Raw genomic sequence first — 21525 nt, forward strand, 5'->3', positions numbered from 1 at the left:
TCCTGGGATCCAGCCCTGCATCTGGCTGTCTGCTCAGCAGGGAAACTGCTTCCTCCTCTCTCTCTGCCTCTCTGCCTACTTGTGATCTCCGTCAAATAAATAAATAAAATCTTTAAAAAATAAAATAAATAAAACCTTAAGGGGCGCCTGGGTGGCTCAGTGGGTTAAGCCTCTACCTCACCATCTCATGATCTCAGGGTCCTGGGATGGAGCCCCATATCAGGCTCTCTGCTCAGCAGGGAGCCTGCTTCTCCCTCTCTCTGCCTGCCTCTCTGCCTATTTGTGATCTCTCTCTGTCAAATAAATAAAGTCTTTAAAGAAAAAAAAAAAGAAAAACTTAAATCTCTACTATGCTTGCTGCTGTATTAGTGGTATCTTTTCTTTTTTCCATTTTATTTTTATTTCTTTTCAGTGTTCCAAAATTCGTTGTTTATGCACCACAACCAGAGTCCATGCAATACGTGTTTTTCCCCTCCTAAGATTTTAGTTATTTATTTGACACAGAGAGAGAGAGGAGAGAGCGAGCACGCGAGCGAGGGAGGGAACACAAGCATGGGGAGTGGAAGAGGGAGAAACAGGCTTCCCGCTAAGCAGAGAACCGGCTGCGTGGCTCGATCCCACCACGCTGGGATCATGACCCCGGGCGAAGGAAGACGCTCACCCACTGAACCACCCAGGGGGCCCTATCAGTACTGTCTTAACACTTCGTATCAACTCACAGGGCTCATCTCCTTATATTCAACATGGCCGCACGCGCCTCTATAAGCAACATGGCTATTCTGCCAGGCACTAATATGGCAACCACAGCTTCACTGCGCCCGGAAGAACGAGAGAGATCCTACTGAAAACATTTCCGCCATCCTGCCAACACCTATGGTGGCTCTCATTTGAGCTTCAAACCGAGCGGGAAACGGAAAATGACTTCCAGGCTAGCACATTCCCGGGATCTCTTTCCGGTTAGCCCGGGGGTGTCCGCGTGAGAGTTGGAGATTTCATGCTGCCGGGGCTGGGAGGTGCTAGTCCACCGCGCTTGATTCGAGAGGTGTCCCAGCTGAGAGACTAGGATGTCGGACACGTGGAGCTCTATCCAGGCCCACAAAAAGCAGCTAGACTCGCTGCGAGAGAGGTTGCAGCGGAGGCGGAAGCAGGACTCCGGGCACTTGGGTGAGGCGCGCGGCTGTCCGGGTCGGTGTTGAGCCAGGGCGGGCGGGAGAGAACCCTGGAGAAAAAGAGCTCCCAAGTCAGCACCCTTACCCAAGCGGCCATTTCTTTAATACTTGGTACATCGGGACTCTCTTCTTCATCCTCAGCAAAGAGGCACTTCGTCCTCCTGTACATAGTTGCAGTTCGTTCTACCCCGGGCCTTGGTTCCTCTAGTTCACTGTCTCGGGGCAGAAGCCTGGTCCCTGCCATCCCACCCCACCCCTGGTCACTTGGCTGACTCCTCTTAAGTCTGCGAGAACGTTGTCTTTGCTAGGCCTTTCCGCCCCCCATTCCTTGAAGCAGTTAAGTCCCCCCGCCTTTTTTTGTTTGTTTGTTTGTTTTCTGCTGTGGCGCTTTGTTCTTCCGTTATAGCGAGTGCTTTGTAGTGGTCGTTTCTTTGCCACTGTAGCCACAAGGAGAGCAAGGACCGAACCTTTATATCTAAAGTGCTCAGCTCAGTGACCCTCACAGAGTTGCTAAATGAGTAGCAGAACTGGCATTGTCTTAAGCGATTTACGTCCTAGTCAGAAATCTGAAAAATATTTGCTTTATGTTTTTAAACTTCTTCTCCCCTCCCCTTGCCCCCTGTGTCAGTCAGAAGACTTGAAGGAACCTCGGATGATTGTCCACTTTTACCTACCCCTCCCCAGCACAAACCCTGGATTATTTAAGGCAAATCAGTTATAAAGATCCACAAAGATAGTGAATCCATATCATCCTTGGGGTAGTTTGTTCCTGTGTACTGGAGCCCATCTCTAAATCTTGTCTTGCTACATACTAGCTCCCTGTGCTCATATTCTGGCCCCTGGAACCTAGAAGATGTTCTGTCAGGACTTCCACACCATAATAAACAACTATTGAGTATTTACAGTGTGCATAAGTCTAGATGGACAAAGATAAGTAACCTATTGTCCCTGCTCTCAGCCAGTTTAAAATTTATTTGGGGATAAAGGATTGATGCTTATAAAAATTTAGGACTACAATATGATATATGTAAAATGCTGAATGAATGAATCCACAGTAAGTATAGACAGGGAAGGGAAAAGTAACAAGAATTGGCTATAGATGGAAAGGCATCATGAGTTAGCACTAGTGATATCATCTTGATGGCTACATAGGACTTAGATAAATAAAGAGAAGTTAAGAGTGCAGAGCAAGTAGAGGAAGAAGTAGTGCAAGTCCTACGATCAGGGATTACTTAGTACTCAATTTTAAGGTCCATTTCACTTTTCTTTCTTTCTTTCTTTTTTAAGATTTTATTTATTTATTTGAGAGAGATCACAAGTAGGCAGAGAGGCAGCCAGAGAGAGAGAGGGAGGGAAGCAGGCTCCCTGCTGAGCAGAGAGCCCCATGTGGGGCTCAATCCCAGGACCCTGGGATCATGACCTGAGCTGAAGGCAGAGGCCTTAACCCACTGAGCCACCCAGGCGCCCCTCCATTTCACTTTTCCATGGTAATAACCACACTTTGGTATTAACCAAACTTTGTGCCATGTTCAAACCTAACTACTAGTGTCGATACTTCATACAGTTTCTTGCTAAGCATGTTTAATAATTTTTTTTTTTTTTAAAGATTTTATTTATTTATTTGACAGAGAGAAATCACAAGTAGACGGAGAGGCAGGCAGAGAGAGAGGAAGGGAAGCAGGCTCCCTGCTGAGCAGAGAGCCCCATGCGGGACTCGATCCCAGGACCCTGAGATCATGACCTGATCTCAGCGGCTTAACCCAGTGAGCCACCCAGGCGCCCCGCATGTTTAATAATTTTAACAAGATTGTATTCTTCCTTGAATGTAAATATTCTTTTCTTTTCTTTTTTTTTTAAGATTTTATTTATTTACTTGACAGAAATCACAAGTAGGCAGAGAGAGAGAGAGAGAGAGAGGAGGAAGCAAGCTCTCTGCTGAGCAGAGAGCCCGATGTGGGACTCAATCCCAGGACCCTGAGATCATGACCTGAGCCGAAGGCAGCGGCTTAACCCAATACTCTTTTTTTTTTATATAAATATTTCTTTTCTTTTCTTTTTTTTTTTTAAGATTTTTATTTATTTATTTGACTGACAGAGATCACAAGTAGGCAGAGAGGCAGGCAGAGAGGAGGAAGCAGGCTCCCCGCTGAGCAGAAAGCCAGATGCGGACTCAATCCCCAGGACTCTGGAATCATGACCTGAGCCAAAGGTGGAGGCTCTAACCCACTGAGCCACCCAGGCGCCCCTGATAGAAATATTTCTAGACTTAATCTTTTGACCCACTTAATAAATACATGGTTATGATTCCTAGTACATCTGCCTAAAGAATATGGTTAAGACTTACATAAAAATATTTTTAAGGTTGTGCTTAAACGTATATTGTCTTCTGGCCTAGAGCTATGGCTGGCCCATCTGGTACTATGGGAATAGATAGAGATAATATACAAAATAAATTAGCCTGTCACTGTTCTTTCCTTGAATTATTTTGGTTATTCCAAAGAATCTATATCTTTGAGCATTAGGATTCTTAGGAAGACATGAGGCACACTCTATTAGTTTATTAATCAAGTTTCCATGTAAGATAAAATTAAAGGGATACTAATAATTTAGATCATTCCATTCTTTTCTCACAGGAAATAAAAATTTTCTTACTACCTCTTGATTTTTATAACATTACTGAAATCTGATACTTAATTGTTTACTACAAAGCTCAGTGAGAAAAGACAAGGGTATTAAGTGAACTAAAATGTATTCATATCATTGATGAATGCAGATACCATGGACAGAGAATCTTTGGGAGACCTTGCTTAGTTTGGCATTTTTATTTTTATTTTTTTTAAAGATTATTTATTTATTTGAGAGAGAGAGCATGAGAGGGAAGAAGGTTAGAGGGAGAAGCAGACTCCCTGCGGATCTGGGAGCCCCATGTGGGACTCGATCCCGGAACTCCTGGGATCATGACCTGAGCTGAAGGCAGTCGCTTAACCCACTGAGCCATCCAGGTGCCCCAGTTTGGCATTTTTAAAGTACAGCTTTTTTTTTTTTTTTTTCCCCCCCAATTGTGGCAAAATACACATAAAATTTACCATCTTAACCATTTTTAAGTGTATAGCTCAGTAGCTTGAAGTATATTCACATTGTTTTGCAGCGTATCTCAAGAACTTTTTCATCTTGCAAAACTGAAATTCTATAAACATTAAACAGAAACTCTCTATTTTCCTTTCCTGTGAGTGCCTGGCAACCACCGTTCTACTTTTTGTCTCCATGAGTTTGACTACTCTAGATACAAACAGATTCATAACGTATTTGTCCCTTCATGGCTTGCTTATTTTGCTTAGCATAATGTCTTCAAGGTTCATCCTGTTGTAGCATGTGTCAGAATTTCTTTCTTTCTTTCTTTCCTTTTTGGTAAGATTTCATTTATTTGTCATAGAGCGAGACAGAGAAAGCACAGAGTGATAGGCAGAGGGAGAAGCAGGTTCCCTGCTCAGTAAGGATCCCAATGTAGGACTCCATCCCAGGACTCTGGGATCATGACCCAAGTCAAAGGCAGACACCTGACTGACTGTGCCACCTAGGCATCCCTGTGTTAGAATTTGTTTTCTTTTTAAGGCCGCGGAAGATTCCATTGCATATTTATACCACATTTTGTTTATTCATTTATCTGTCAGTGGACAGTTGGGTTCCTTCCAGCTTTTGGCTATAACCATCAGCTACAAATAACTCTTCAGGATCCAGCTTCAAATTTTTTGGATATATATCCAGAAGTGAGATTTCTAGATCATATGGTAAATTCTATTTTCAGTTTTTTTAAAGATTTAATTAATTTGTTTTAGAGAGAGCGCCTGTGGGTGGGCATGGTTTGTGGGGAAAGGCAGAGTGAGAGGGAGGGGGAAAGAATCTCTAGCAGATTTCATGCACACAGAGCCCAATACAAGACTGGATCTCAGGACCCTGAGATCATGACCTGAGCTGAAACAGCTGTCCTTTAACTGACTGAGCCACCCAGATTACCCCTATTTTCAGTTTTTTGAGGAACCACCATACTTTTTTGGGGGGTGTTTAAGATTTATTTATTTAGGGGCGCCTGGGTGGCCCAGTCAGTTAAGCGTCTGCCTTTAGGTCATGATCTCAGGCAGGGTCCTGGGATTGAGTACTGCGGAGGGGCTCCCCGCTCAGCGGGGAGCCTGCTTTTCCCTTTGCCTCTCTCTGCCTCTGCCTCTCTCCCTCTGTCATGAATAAATAAATAAATAAAAACTTTAAAAAAAAAAAAGATTTATTTATTTATTTTAGAGAGAGAGAGAGTGCGCATTGGTGCACTAGGGTGGGGGGCCCAGTGGCACAGAGAGTCTGAAGCAGACTTTGCACTGAATCTCCATCTCATGACCCTGAGAGTGCAATCTGAGCGGGCTGAAACCAAGAGTCAGATGCCTAACCAATTGTGCCATTGTGCCATCCAGGCATCCCCACCAAATTGTTTTCCATAGCGAAGAAGTACAGCCTTTTTAAATTATTTTTTTATTTTTTAAAAAGATTATTTATTTATTTATTTGAGAGGGAGACAGAACACTAATGGGGAGAGGAGCAGAGGGCAAGGGAGATAGTAGACTCCCCACTGAGCAGGAAGCTGGACTTTGATCCCAGGACCTGGAGATCATGGCCTGAGCCAAATGCAGACAGTTAACCAACTGAGCCACCCAGCCGCTCCTACAGTGTTAAATTAGTATTTTATTTATTAAAGTTTTTGGGGGGGACGCCTGGGTGGCTCAGTTGGTTGGACGACTGCCTTCGGCGCAGGTCATGATCCCGGAATCCCGGGATCCAGTCCCGCATCAGGCTCCCAGCTCCATGGAGAATCTGCTTCTCCCTCTGACCTTCTCCTCGCTCATGCTCTCTCTCACTGTCTCTCTCTCAAATAAATAAATAAATAAATCTTAAAAAAAAAAAGTTTTTTTGGTTTTGGTTTTGTTTTGTTTTTGAGAGAGAGAAAGAAACCTGAGAAGGGGGAGGGTCAGAGTTCCGGAGAAGCAGACTCACTGCTGAGCAGGGATTTTTTTCCCCCATGTGGGACTTGATCCTGGGATTCCAGGATCATGACCGGAGCTGAAAGCAGTTGTTTAACCAACTGAGCAACCCAGGCGTCCTACATTGTTATATTAATAGGCTGGCCATATTTTTATGTCTAAGCTAATATTTTATCTTTAGTGGAACTATTTTTTTTTTTTTTAAGATTTTATCTATTTGTTTGATAGAGAGTACAAGCAGGGGGAGCAGCAGGCGAGAGAGAGGAAGGCTCCCTGCTCAGCTGGAATCTCAATCCCAGGGGTTCAATGTGGGACTTGATCCCAGGAAGCTGGGATCATGACCTGAGCCAAAGGTAGATGCCCAAGCCACTGAGCCACCCAGTCACCCCTCGACTTACATTTTATTTTTATTTATTTATTTATTTATTTTTAAAGATTTTATTTATTTATTTGATAGAGAGAGAGAGATCACAAGTAGGCAGAGCGGCAGGCAGGGAGAGAGGAGGAAGCAGGCTCCCTGCTGAGCAGAGAGCCCGATGTGGGACTCGATCCCAGGACCCTGAGATCATGACCTGAGCTGAAGGCAGCGGCTTAACCCACTGAGCCACCCAGGCGCCCTCGACTTACATTTTAATGAGGGACAATGTTCTCATTTTCTTTTAAGTTACATGGTCAAAAAATAAGCAAAATATATAAAATCAAGATATAATAGGTCTCCATAGAAGACATATACAAATGGCCAACAGGTATATGAAAAACTCTTCTGCATCCTTAATCATCAAGGAAATGCAAATCAAAACCATAATGAGATATCACCTCATATTTGTTAGGATAGCTATTATTAAAAAATCAAAACGTAAGTAGTGGCAAGGGGAAAAGGGAACCCTGATTCATTGTTGGTGGGAATGTATATTGGTATAGCCATTATGGAAAACAGTGTGGTGGTTCCTCAAGAAATAAAAAATAGAACTACTGTATTTTCAGCACTCTCAATCCGAGATATCCAAAGGAATTGAAATCCTGGTCTCTAGGAGGTGCCTGCACATTAGTGTTTGTTGTGTTGCTTACAGTAGACAAGATACAGAAACAACCTAACCGTCCATCATTGGATGATTGGATAAAGAAAATGGAATACGCATACAATGGAATATTATTCAGCCTTAAAGAAAGGAAATCCTGGTGCTTATGACAATATAGGTGGACCTCTAGGACATTATGCTAAGTGAAATAAGTCAGAAACAGAAAAACAAATACTGTATAATCTCATTTAGATCATCTTTGAGACACAGAGTCTAAAATAGTAAAATCACAGAAGTGGAGAGTAGAAGAATGTGGATTACTAGGGGCTGGAGTAGGAAAATGGGGAGGTGATGGTAATAAGGTACAAAGTTTCAGTTATGCAAGATAAATAAGTTGTAGAGATAAACTATACAGCATACTGCCTATAGCTAACTATACTGTATTGTACTCTTGAAATTTTCTAAGATGGTAGGGGATGATGCCTGGCTGGCTCAGCCTTGGAGCATGTGACTCCATCTCGGGGCTGTAAGCTCCAGGCCCACACTGAGTGTAGAGATTACTTAAAAAAATAAATAAAAGATAATTTTTTTTCTAAAGAGGGTAGCTCTTACTTAGGTGATTTTTTTTTTTTAAGGACTTTATTTATTTGACAGACAGAGATCACAAGTAGGCAGAGAGGCAGGCAGAGAGAGAGGAGGAAGCAGGGTCCCCTCTGAGCAGAGAGCCCAATGCGGGACTCGATCCCAGGACCCTGGGATCATGACCTGAGCTGAAGGCAGAGGCCTTAACCCATTGAGCCACCCAGGTGCCCCTTACTTAGGTGATCTTAACACAAACAAAAATAATAAAAAAGGCTGTGGAATGACACTTTGGGAGGTGATAGATAGGTTTATGGCCTTCACAGTAGTGATGGTGTCATGGGTGTGTATTCTTAATTACAAACTCATTAAGCCATCAAATTATATCTGTTAAATATATTTGACTTTTTATTTTTTATTTATCTTTTTATTTAAAAAGATTTCATTTATTTATTTGACAGACTGAGATCACAAGTAGGCAGAGAGGCAGGCAGAGAAAGAGAGAGGAGGAAGCAAGCTCCCTGCTGAGCAGAAAGCCTGATGCGGGGCCCAAAGGCAGAGGCTTTAACCCACTGAGCCACCCAGGCGCCTCAATTTTTTATATTTTTAAAGATTTATTTATTTATTCGACAGCAAAGCGAATGCAGAAGCAGGGGGAGAGCCACAGGGAGAGGGAGAGCGAATGCAGAAGCAGGGGGAGAGGCACAGGGAGAGGGAGAAGCAGGCTCCCCACTGAACAGGGAGCTGGATGCAGGACTCAATCCCAGGACTCCAGGATTACGACCTGAGCCAAAGGCAGTGGCTCAACTGCCTGAGCCACCTAGTCACCCCATTTCAGCTTTTTACATGTCAGTCATACCTTAAAGTGGTTTGTTTATTTTATTTACTTATTTTACCTTAAGGTGATTAAAAAGAAAGGTGGGTAGGTATTATCTATGGGGAGCTTAGGACTTTTAAAATTTTTATTTAGATATTACTACTACTTTAAAGATTCAATTTATTTGGCAGAGAAAGAGCCCAAGAGCATAAGCGTGGGAAGCAAGAGAGGCAGAGGGAGAAGCAGACACCCCAAGGAGCCCTATATGGGGCTCTTTCCAGGACCCCCATGGTAGGCAGGTAGGGTCAAACCCCTGTGGTAGGCAGGCACCCCTAGGCCTTTATTTTTTAAAGATGTGTTTAGTGGGGGGCACTTGGGTGGCTCAGTGGGTTAAGCCGCTGCCTTTAGCTCAGGTCATGATTCCAGGGTCCTGGGATGGAGCCCCACATCGGTCTCTCTGCTCAGCAGGGAGCCTGCTTCCTCCTCTCTCTCTGCCTGCTTCTCTGCCTACTTGTGATCTCTCTCTGTCAAATAAATAAATAAAATCTTTTTTAAATTAAGATTTCATTATTTATTTGATAGATCACAAGTAGGCAATCAAATAAATAAATAAATAAAACCTTTTTTAAAAAAAGATTTTATTTATTTATTTATTTGATAGAGAGAGAGATCACAAGTAGGCAGAGAGACAGGCAGAGAGAGACAGAGGAGGGGGGCGCCTGGGTGGCTCAGTGGTTAAGCCTCTGCCTTTCAGCTCAGGTCATGATCTCAGGGACCTGGGATCGAGTCCCACGTTGGACTCTCTGCTCAGCGGAGAGCCTGCTTCCTCCTCCCTCTCTCTCTCTCTCTCTCTCTCTCTCCCTACTTGTGATCTCTGTCAAATAAATAAATACAATTTAAAAAAAAAAAAAAAGAGACAGAGGAGGAAGCAGGCTCCCTGCTGAGCAGAGAGCCCGATGCGGGGCTCCATCCCAGGACCCTGGAATCATGACCCGAGCTGAAGGCAGCGGCTTAACCCACTGAGCCACCCAGGCGCCCCAATAAATAAAATCTTAAAAAAAAAAAAAAAGATGTGTTTAGGGGCACCTGGGTGGCTCAGTGGGTTAAAGCCTCTCCTTTTGGTTCAGGTCATGATCCCAGGATCCTGGGATCGAGCTCCGCATTGGGCTTTCTGCCCAGCAGGGAGCCTCCTTTCTCCTCTCTCTGCCTACTTGTGACCTCTGTCTGTCAAATAAATAAAATTTTTTAAAAAAAAATAAATAAATAAAGATGTGTTTAGAGAGAGGGCCTGCCAGTGAGTGGGGGGAGGGACAGAGGGAGAGAATCTTCTAGCACACTCTCCTCTGAGTGCGTAGCCTGATGTGGGGCTTCATCTCGTACCCTTAAGATCATGACCTGAGCCAAAAACAAGAGTTGGATGCTTAACCTATGGAGCTGCCCAAGTGCCATAACCGGTTTTCTAATAAACAAAATCTCATATTAATGGCAGCAGCATGTGTAAGGTACCTGGCCCAAAGTTTGAACATGAATTAAGGGGGAGTGGATAATTCATGGCTTACCTAAAATATAAAAAAATTCAGAGCTGCACAACAAAGGACCTGTATCCTGGATATGGACTTAAAACTTAGCCCCATCTTCCTTTAGCCCCATTTTCTGTTATCAATATCTTTTTTTTTAATAGCTAATATGATTTATTCCCTTTGGCATACTGGAGGAGTTAAAGATATATAATGAGTTATATCAGTATATAATGTATAAAAACAAACACACACGTGTAATGAGTTATATCAGTATATAATATATAGAACAGTTTGTGGGTATAATGCCTGAAATCCTAACTTTTAGAGTTTTTATTTATTTGAGAGAGAGAGAGCATGTGTGTATGTATATGAGAGCAAGAGCATTATTTGTCAGAGAGCATGCGCACAAGCAGGGGAGAGGGAGAAGCAGGCTCACCGGTGAGCAAGGAGTGTGATGTGGGGGTCAGTCCCAGGACCCTGGGATCATGCACGACCCAAACCAAAGGCAGATGCTCACAACTGAGCCACTCAGTGTCTCTGAAATCCTAATTTTATTTTATTTTATTTTTTTTTTTTTTTTTTTTGAAATCCTAATTTTAAAGTACCTTGTTTCTTCTGCGTTAATGATATTTGTTATTGATTGTGCTTTAATTGCTTAATTTCGGTTTTTTTTTGTTTGTTTTGTTTCAGATTTTATTTATTTATTTGACAGACTGCAAGAGAAGGAACACAAGCAGAGGGAGTGGGAGAGGGAGAAGCAGGCTGCCCGCTGAATAGTGAGCCCAACATGGGGCTGGATCCCAGAGCTGAAGGCAGGCACTTAGTGACTGAGCCACCCAGGCACCTCTAAAGAAGTGTTTTTTTTTTTTTTTTTTAAAGATTTTATTTATTTATTTGACAGAGAGAGATCACAAGTAGGCAGAGAGGCAGGCAGAGAGAGAGAGGAGGAAGCAGGCTCCCTGCTGAGCAGAGAGCCCGATGTGGGACTCGATCCCAGGACCTGAGTTCATGACCTGAATCAAAGGCAGTGGCTTAACCCACTGAGCCACCCAGGCGCCCCAGAAGTTTTTGATTACTTCAAAAAAATTTAAAACTTGACTCATTTTTTTTTTTTAAAGCTCAGAGTTTTATCCCAGTGTAAACTGTAATTGGGGTATTTTAGCTCAAGTTATTAGACTCCTAAAATCTCTGAATTGCGAGGACTTCAGTAGTCATCATTCTGTCCTCTTCAGTGCAGAAATTTTGCGCGTAGTCTTTCAAGTAAGCTAAGTAATAATTGTCACATATATTTTTAAAAGATTTTATTTATTTATTTGTCAGAGAGGGAGAAAGAATACAGGTAGGGGAAGCAGCAGAGGGAGAGGGAGAAGGAGGCTCCCTGCTGAGCAGGGAACCCAGTGTGGGGCTTGATCCCAGGACTCTGGGATTACGACCCAAGCCAAAGGCAGATGCCCTACCAGCTGAGCCACCCAGGCACCCTGTCACTTATATTTCTTATATATTTTTAGCTTGGGTCTGTTGCTCTTGAATTCTCTCCTCCCGACCTTGAAAGTGCTTCAGGGATCCCTCCACGTATACAATACCTCTTTGCCAAACAAAACAAGAAACTTGTATCAGTTCATCTGGCAAATGTTCTACTCATAAGATTCAGCAGAACATAAAGGAATCATAAGCAAATTGAAGAAAGTTCTATCAGTTATTTAACATTTCCAGCTAGTATGGTATTGTGCAGTTAATTTTCCAAATAGGGTTTAACTTATTTTCATAAAATGTAACTGTTCCAGCAAGGTGTTTGGTATAGTTCAGCTTTAATATCTTGGGATTTCTGAGTCAAATTTTGCTGAAGTCAAAATTTACTAAAATTTTACTAAAGTCAAATTTTACTAAATTCCATTAGAGTAAAAGTGTTTAAGTAACCAAAATATTGCTAAATGTAAACTAGTGACCTGCTTATATCTTGCAATATTTTAAAAAGATTTATCTATTTTTAGATATTTACTTATTTATTTTATTCTATTTAAAGATTTTATTTATTTATTTGACAGAGAGATACCACAAGTAAGCAGAGAGGCAGACAGAGAGAGGGTGGAGGGGAAGCAGGCTCCCCGTTGAGCGGAGAGCCCGATTCGGGGCAGGATCCTAGGATTCTGAGATCATGACCTGAGCCGAAGGCAGAGGCGTAACCAGGTGCCCCTAAATATTTGTTTTTAATTTATTTATTCAACAGAGAGCACACAAGCAGGGGGAACGGTAGGCAAAGAGAGATAACCAGGTGCCCCTAAATATTTGTTTTTAATTTATTTATTCAACAGAGAGCACACAAGCAGGGGGAACGGTAGGCAAAGAGAGATGCAGACTCCCTCCTGAGCAGGGAGTCCGATGTGGGACTCGATTCTAGGACCCTGGGATCATGACCTGAGCTGAAGGCAGAGGCTTAACCTACTGAGCCACCCAGGTTCCCTGAGATTTTATTTATTTATTTGAGAGACAGAGAGAGTGAGAGAGAACATTAGAGGGGGGAAGGTCAGAGGAAGAAGCAGACTCCGGCCAGCGGAGCTGGGAGCCCAGTGCAGGGCTCTATCCCAGGATCATGATCTGAGCCAAAGGCAGTCACTTAACCTACTGAGCCACTCAGGCTCCCTGTATCTTGTCTTTTTTTTTTAAAAGATTTTATTTATTTATTTAACAGACAGAGATCATAAGTAGGCAGAGAGGCAGGCAGAGAGAGAGGAGGAAGCAGGCTCCCCGCTGAGCAGAGAGCCCAATGCGGGGCTCAATCCCAGGACCCTGGGATCATGACCTGAGCCGAAGGCAGAGGCTTTAACCCACTGAGCCACCCAGGCGCCCCCTGTATCTTATCATATTTAACAGAATTTTGATACAGGTCCTGAGTTTAATAGTTCATTTTTATTTTATTTTATTTTATTATTTAATCATACCAGTCAGAATAGCTAAAATTAACAAGGCAGGAAATGACAGATGTTGGCAAGGATGTGCAAAAAGGGGAACCCTCCTACACCGTTGGTGGGAATGCAAGCTGGTGCAGCCGCTCTGGAAAACAGTATGGTGGTTCCTCCAAAAGTTGAAAATAGAGCTACCCTACGACCTACGACCCAGCAGTTGTACTACTGGGTATTGTAATGATTCAAAGGGGCACATGTGCCCCAATGTTTATAGCAGCAATGTCCACAGTGGCCAAACTATGGAAAGAACCTGGCTGTCCAACAGTAGATGAGTGGATAAAGAAGATGCGGTGTGTACACACACACACACACAGGAATATTACGCAGCCATCAAAAAACTTGCCATTTGCAATGATGTAGATGGAACTAGAGGGTATTATGTTAAGTGAAATAAGTCAATCAGAGAAAGACAATTATCATATAGTCTCATATGTGGAATGTGAGAAACAAAGTGGAGGATCGTGGGGGAAGAGATGAAAAAGTGAAATGGGACAAAACCAGAGAGGGAGACAAACCATAAGAGACTTAGTCTCGGGAAATAAACAGGGTTGCTGGAGTGGAGGTGGGTGGGAGGGTTGGGGTAGCCGGGTGATGGACACTGGGGAAAGTATATGCTATGGTGAGTGCTGTGAATTGTGTGAGACTGATGAATCACAGACCTGTACCCCTGAAGGAAATAATACATTATGTGTTAATAAAAAAATACTGTGTTTATTGAGAGAGAGAGTGAGCAAGAGAGAGCACAAGTCGGGAGGGGCAGATGAAGAAGCAGATTCTGCACTAATCTGCATGAGGAACTGGATCCCAGGACCCCAGGATCAAGACCTGAGTCGAAGGCAGACACTTAACCAGGTGCCCCTAATGATTGATTGATTGATTGATTTTTAAAGATTTTATTTATTTATTTGACAGAGAGCACAAATAGGCAGAGAGAGAGAGAGGGAGGAGGAAGCAGGCTCCCCGCGGAGCTGAGAGCCCGATGCGGGGCTTGATCCCAGGACCCTGGGATCATGACCTGAGCTGAAGGCGGAGGCTTTAACCTACTGAGCCACCCAGGTGCCCCCCCCCCCGTGATTTATTTTTAAGTAATCTCTGTATCCACCATGGGGCTCAAATTCACAACCCCAAGATCAAGAGTTGTATGCTCTACCCAATGAGCCAGCCAGATGCCCCCTTCTGTATTTTAACTAAATAATCCTCGATATTAAGTTTTCTAAAAAGGTAATATGTTATCCTAATTTGAGCTCTTAAGTCTTAGTAAGGTTACAGTGGGTACCAGCTTGTGAAATAATAGGGTAAGTGATAAAAATACAGTCAGGAAGTATATTTGGTGACCAGGCCTTCTGCAAAGTTTTATAAGATTTTTGTGTTTGAGTTTTAAAGGTCACATTCTAGGGGCACCTCGCTGGCTCAGTAGAGCGTGCAACCCTTGATCTCAGGCTTGTAAATTTGAGCCCCATGTTGGGTGTGGAGATTACTTTACTTAAAATCTTTAAAAATAATAAAATGGTCCTATTCTAATCCTTAATACTATCATTTTACATACCCTCTGATGTGCAGTGGCCTTGATTCATTAAAATTCAAACTATTCCTCAGAAGAGCTAATCACAGCTTAGGTTGTTGAAAATATTTCTGGCTTTAAAAATTGGGTTATTAAAAAATTTTTTAAAGGTTTACTTCTTTATTAGAGAGAGAGTACCTTCATATGTGCAAGCAAGTTGGGGGAGAGTCAGAGGGAGAGAGAAACTCTAGCAGATTCCCTCTGAGCCAGGAGCCCACCATTGGCCCGAGACACGGGATCCTGAGATCATGACCTGAGGTGAAATTAAGAGTTGGGATGCATTTTTTTTTAAAGATTTGGGTGCCTGGGTGGCTCAGTGGGTTAAGTCTCTGCCTTTAGTTCAGGTCAGGATCCCAGGATCTTGGGATCAACCCTTACATCGGGCATCTCTGCTCAGCAGGGAGCCTGCTTCCCCCTCTCTCTCTGCCTGCCTCTCTGCCTACTTGTGATCTCTCTCTGTGTCAAATAAATAAATAAAATCTTAAAAAAAAATTTATTCATTTCTTTGACAGAAAGTGAGAGAGGGAACACAGGCAGGGGGAGTGGAAGAGGCAGAAGCAGGTCTCTCACTGACCAGGGAGCCCAGTGGCAGGACTTGATTTCAGGACCCTGGGATCATGACCTGAGCTGAAAGTAGATGCTTAACGACTGAGCCATCCAGGTGCCCCAAGAGTTAGGATACTTAACCAACTTCGCCACCCAGGCACCCATAAATATGGGCTATTTCAGTTACCATTTAGAGTGACTAAAGGGAGGTGGTAGGGACATTTAAATCTACCATGCTGCTAATTTCCTTTGAAGCACAGCAGGGACAGGAATTAGGAAAATACCTTATTCAGTAGAGAAAAGGTAAGTGGTTCTCAGAAAACTCAAAAAAATCAGCAAAGCAGTGAATGCTTGAGTATGACTGAGGAAAGGTGATCTAGTGCTAAATTTGGTCAGAGAATTCTCTGCATGAAATGAAAGTACATGTTGTGACCGTTGGAGAACTTGACTCCTCTGAAGAGTGTATAGATAGCCCTACAGTGGTTACCCTTTATCCTTTCTTTCACTTTTCTTCACTCCTAGATCTACGAAATCCAGAGGCAGCACTGTCTCCCACCTTCCGCAGTGACAGCCCGGTGCCTACTGCACCCACTTCTGGTGGCCCTAAGCCCAGCACAGCTTCAGCAGTTCCTGAGCTAGCTACAGACCCTGAATTAGAGAAGAAATTGCTACACCACCTCTCTGATCTGGCCTTAACATTGCCCACTGATGCTGTGTCCATCCGTCTTGCCATCTCCACGGTAATGACCTGATAAGACAGGGTTGGGATATACCACTTCTTTGCTTCAGTTCACGGTCAGTGTCTTACTGTCTTCCCCTCCCCTTCCCTCCTTCCCTAGCCAGATGCCCCTGCCACTCAAGATGGGGTAGAAAGCCTCCTACAGAAGTTTGCAGCTCAGGAGCTGATTGAGGTAAAACGAGGTCTCTTACAAGATGACGCACATCCCACTCTTGTGACCTATGCTGATCATTCCAAACTCTCTGCCATGATGGGCGCTGTGGCAGAAAAGAAGGGCCCTGGGGAGGTAACAGGGACTATCACAGGGCAGAAGCGGCGTGCAGAGCAGGACTCAGCCACAGTAGCTGCCTTTGCTAGCTCTTTGGCCTCTGGCCTGGCCTCTTCAGCATCAGAAGCAGCCAAGGAGCCAACCAAGAAATCGAGGAAACATGCTGCCTCGGATGTTGATCTGGAGATAGAGAGCCTTCTGAACCAACAGTCTACTAAGGAACAACAGAGCAAGAAGGTAGGGGTAGATGGAAATGCATTCATGCATACACTTTGTTTCTTTGTGTTTTTTTTTTTTTTAAGATTTTATTTTTAAGTAATCTACACCCATTATGGGGCTTAGACTTAAAACCCTAAGATTAAGAATTGAATGTTCTACCAACTGAACCAATCTGGCGCTCCTTACATGTATACTTTTAGTTACAGCTTTGGTTGGGGAGGAATTTACCCCTAGGGCAAGGAGCAGTTCTTAGGGTTGAGGGTTTAGAATAATGGTTTTCAATTTCAGTTTCATTGGGGATTATTGTCCCCCCTACCTTCCCCCAGAGAACATATAGCAATGTCTGAAGACATTGTGATTGTCACAACATAGGAGTGCTACAGGCATCCATTGCATAGAGGCAAACGATGCTGTTAAGTATCCTATAATTATAGGAGGATAGCACCCACACAACAAAGAAATACTTCACCCCAAATGTCACTAATGCCAGTGTGAAGAAACTCCAGTTTTGAGGATGCTTGTTATTGGAAGAATCATCAGGTAAGTGGAAGAGGAGCCCAAGTATAGGAATAGAGGGAGATGAATGGAGATGAATCCTGGAAGGTAGTAACAAGGACCATTAATTATAGAAACTGATGATTAAATAACGTAAATTGGCAGTTAACTGTGGTTCTGAATATAAGTAATGGACTCATGAATACTTACCCATTTGCTACTTCTAGGTGTGTAAATATGAACAAGTTAATTTCACTTCTCTTTAGTCTTAGTCTTCTAATCTGTTAGATGATGATAACCAGAGTACCCTCCTTTACAGAACTGTTGCATAGACTCAGCTAAACAGTAAAGTGCTTTGTACTTCAGTGTCTTGGTTATGTAAATATAAGTGGTTTTGGTGGGAAGGATTGCTTTCCTGGGGAGGGGAGGCTAGCTTAATGCCTGGCAGTGGGAACCAGGTTTCTTAGAATTCCATCCCAAATGCAGATCTGTAAGAAGGGACTGAACCCATGACAAAACTCTTCTAGGACTCCACTTTTCCCATATTAGGTTAGCTCATTCACCTCTTACAACAGGACATTGTCAGGTAGAATTTAGGGAGGTGGTTTAGGGCTCATTTTATCTGCAAACCTTTTAATTCTAAGGCTTTTTTTGTCACAGGTCAGTCAGGAGATCCTAGAGCTATTAAACACAACAACAGCCAAGGAACAGTCCATTGTTGAAAAGTTTCGATCACGAGGTCGGGCCCAAGTACAGGAGTTCTGTGACTATGGAACCAAGGAGGAGTGCATGAAAGCCAGTGATGCTGACCGGCCCTGCCGCAAGCTGCACTTCAGGTGTCTCGGGAGGGAGAGAAGTCGGGTGGGGCTCCCAGAAGCACTCATTACTTTTCAGAAGCATACATTACATTCCTTCCTGTCACTGGGGTTCTGTCTTTGATCCTCTTGTTATATGTTTTTAATGATTTGTCTTAGACCTTCAGATTCTCAAGGTGTACTTTCTAAAGTAGTGTTCTGTGGGAGAGAATACAGACTGCATTCCCAAATAGATGTGAGATTTTTTTTTTTTTTTTAAATAATGTCCCTTTCTTCTTGCATTAGCAAGACATCTCTCTCTGAGGCCCAGTAAAAGTTAAATTCCTGGGGCACCTGGGTGGCTCAGTGGGTTAAGCCTTTGCCTTTGGCCCGGGTCATGATCTCAGGGTCCTGGGATCGAGCCCCGAATTGGGCTCTCTGCTCAGCAGGGAGCCTGCTTCCACCCTCTCTCTGCCTGCCTCTCTGCCTACTTATGATCTCTCTCTCTGTGTCAAACAAATAAATAAAATCTTAAAAAAAAAAAAGTTAAATTCCCTGGAAGGATGATCATAGGAGAACTAGGAACCTGGGCTCTTAGGTCAGTGTTTCATTCAGCTTTAACCAGCAAGCCCTTCTTTCCTGTCCTAAGAAAGTTGTCGTTGCTCAGAGAGGAATTAAATTCTTCTTCAGTGTGAATTATTTTCTATGTCACCTGCTTCCTTTCTCTGAAAACTCTTGGAGGAAGCTCTAAAGATAAAATTAGGAGAGGGTAATAAAAGGCAAAATTTTGAGACAGTTTGGAACTTTCAACTATGGGATCTAACTCTGGAACACCATCTTGATTCTCATTCTTTTTATTTTCCCAGACGAATTATCAATAAACACACTGATGAATCATTAGGTGACTGCTCTTTCCTTAACACATGTTTCCACATGGATACCTGCAAATATGTTCACTATGAAATTGATGCTTGCATGGATTCTGAGGCTCCTGGGAGCAAAGACCATACACCTAGCCAAGAGCTTGCTCTTACACAGAGTGTTGGAGGGGACTCCAATGCAGATCGACTCTTCCCTCCTCAGGTACCTGTCTGCTCAGAAAACTTATTTCAACTTAGGGACTTCTATCTGAGTAGGGCAGCCATACATGTAGGAAAGCAGGCATAATCAGCAGTCTGTCTTGGTGATTGGGAATGGTGTGGGCTATACATACTTATAAGGGACTAGGAAAATCAAATGGAAAAGAGGGACTGGGGCCATGAATCTGAGAGTGAAGGAAGGAAAGATGACCAAATACCACCTCATGCAGTGGATCTGTTGTGATATCCGCTACCTGGACGTCAGTATCTTGGGCAAGTTTGCAGTTGTGATGGCTGACCCACCCTGGGATATTCACATGGAGCTGCCCTATGGGACCCTGACAGATGATGAGATGCGCAGGCTCAACATACCAGTACTGCAGGATGATGGCTTTCTCTTCCTCTGGGTCACAGGCAGGTAATGCAGTTCCAAGATATGTAGGTATGGGCAGATGTAGTACAGAGTGAGTACTGGGTGGGAATAAAATCCTGGGTTTTGCTAGCCCTGCTATTAAATGTATGACAAAGTCAGCCTTTTTTGCTACTGAGACGTAATGAGTGTTTATAACACAACTGATACCTGAATTCTAACTTTATATTTGTTCCTTATGAAAGGTAAGGCTATTGGTAATAGATACTGTTTTATGTTTTCATTCTTAAATCCATCCTCGTGCCCTAGTGGTGTCTTGCATGTAAATGTTCACTGAATGTCTCCTGAAAACACTTTGGTATCTTAAAGAGATTAAAAATATGGACATGAAAGTAGCTGTTTAACCCTTTTCTTTTTAGGGCCATGGAGTTGGGCAGAGAGTGTCTGAACCTCTGGGGGTAAGTAGTGATCATTGTGTTGCTTTTTTTCTCCCCAAGGAAATAGAAACATAATTGCTGTAGTTAAGATGTGTTCTCTTCTCCCAGAGTATTCCCTGTTCTTTCCTCTGTAGACATTACTACCCTTAAACTGTGAAAGCCTGATTAAAGCTCTAGCCTGATTAAAGCTCTAGTTCTCTTTCTTATATCCCACAGTTACGAACGGGTAGATGAAATTATCTGGGTGAAGACAAATCAACTGCAGCGCATCATTCGGACAGGCCGTACAGGTCACTGGTTGAACCATGGGAAGGAACACTGCTTGGTGAGCAGCAGTGGGGCCCAGTTCAGTAGGTGGAGCAGAAAGAGGAATTGCTGGACTTCTTATTGAGAAAAAGTTCAAATGCTGGGGGTTCCATAAGATAATTTGTTCTCTGTGGTGAGCAGGTTGGTGTCAAAGGAAATCCCCAAGGCTTCAACCAAGGTCTGGATTGCGATGTGATCGTAGCTGAGGTATGTGCTTCCCCAGGCATCCAAACCTTCCACACTGTTCAAGCCAGGTGTGTTTCAGGTTCTCTCATTTGATCATAAATATAAATGGAAAGGGCTAAACTTGGAATCTTTGGTAATTTAAAAGTAACTAGAGCCTTACTTTTCTAGGTTCGTTCTACCAGTCATAAACCAGATGAAATCTATGGCATGATTGAGAGACTATCCCCTGGCACTCGCAAGATTGAGTTATTTGGACGACCACACAATGTGCAGCCCAACTGGTAAGGTGGACCAGGACATAACAGCCCTCCTGTTTATGGTCAAGGATGGATGACAGTAGAGCTTTACCTCCTATTTGAGTAGTCTAAAAACACACTTCAGAGGCTTCATAAGCCACCCAAGCTTGTACTGAAACTGTTTTATGGAGCTCTGCAACATTTACTAGAGACCCAACAGGTTTTAAGACTCAAACCACTACTCTCCAGAGGGTCTCTACTAAAGATCTTATTCCGTTATTCTGTGGGATGTATTGAATCTGCCCCCTGGTGGTTAAGAATCCATTTAATCTGTCAACAGTTTCAGTATCTTAAGAGTGTTTGTAGAAGGAAGACATGTTGCTAGCATTTTATTTATCCAAAGAACACTTAATGGTAGCAACTTTGTGAAGTACACCTGGTTAGTTGTCCATTCTTAACCCTTCAGTAAGACAGATCCAGCCTGTTTGAACACCAAAATCTGTGCCCAATTACTAATCATACTACCAATACTATTCTAATTATTAAGGCCTTCTTTAAGGAATTGGCATGAAAATTAGATGATAGGCAGCCTTAATAAAAGATAGGCATCTTTTAACAATATTAAACCTTTAATTCCTGGATTTTTTGGTTTGCCCCTAATTTATCCTTACTTCAGGATCACCCTTGGAAACCAACTGGATGGGATTCACCTGTTAGACCCAGATGTGGTTGCCCGGTTCAAGCAAAGGTATCCAGATGGTATCATCTCTAAGCCTAAAAATCTATAGAAGCACTTCCTTATAGAGCTAAGCACCTACACCCATGGCTCTGCAGGCTGCATCTGAAGAGTAATATTTGTACAATAGTTTTTTTCCCTCCCTTATTTAAATAAAAGTTTGTATTGTAGTTGGGATTTCAAGGTCAAAATCTGGCTGTGCCACTAACCGTGTGTGATCTTGTGTAACCTATCTCAGTAGGATTTCTTATATGTAAGCTGGGAATGTGACCTACCTCACTGGGTTATTGTAAGGGTTCAAACTAAATGAGTGCATGGAAACCATTAAAATGTTGATTATACTATATAGGATCAAAGTGGTTAGCAGTTAGTACTACGTGACATCATAATCAAGAAGGGGGTTCTCTGGGACAGCTTTTCTTAAGGTAAGATTTGATTTCACTTAAGGTTATCATCATTAGG

At 43.0% G+C, this 21525-nt stretch overlaps 1 protein-coding gene across 2 annotated transcripts; it reads left to right on the top strand.

The window, feature by feature from the left end:
• Positions 1–871: 871 nt before the first annotated feature.
• On the top strand, positions 872–21233 carry METTL3 (methyltransferase 3, N6-adenosine-methyltransferase complex catalytic subunit). 2 transcript variants are annotated; one of them, XR_009355458.1, is made up of 11 exons: positions 872–1164; positions 15721–15938; positions 16038–16442; positions 17580–17755; positions 18580–18796; positions 19023–19210; positions 19582–19620; positions 19816–19924; positions 20047–20159; positions 20260–20372; positions 21004–21233. XR_009355458.1 is itself a non-coding variant. In XM_059180959.1 (11 exons), the coding sequence occupies exons 1-11, from the start codon at positions 1065–1067 to the stop codon at positions 21113–21115; spliced, it is 1743 nt and encodes a 580-aa protein (XP_059036942.1). In that variant the 5' UTR covers positions 872–1064; the 3' UTR covers positions 21116–21233. The 2 variants fall into 2 exon arrangements, 1 of the variants encoding a protein (XP_059036942.1); XM_059180959.1 differs by having other exon boundaries at positions 20047–20112.
• The last annotated feature ends 292 nt before the right edge of the window (positions 21234–21525 follow it).

Source organism: Mustela lutreola, chromosome 7 (assembly GCF_030435805.1).
Source record: "Mustela lutreola isolate mMusLut2 chromosome 7, mMusLut2.pri, whole genome shotgun sequence".
NCBI classification, from domain to species: Eukaryota; Metazoa; Chordata; class Mammalia; order Carnivora; family Mustelidae; genus Mustela; species Mustela lutreola.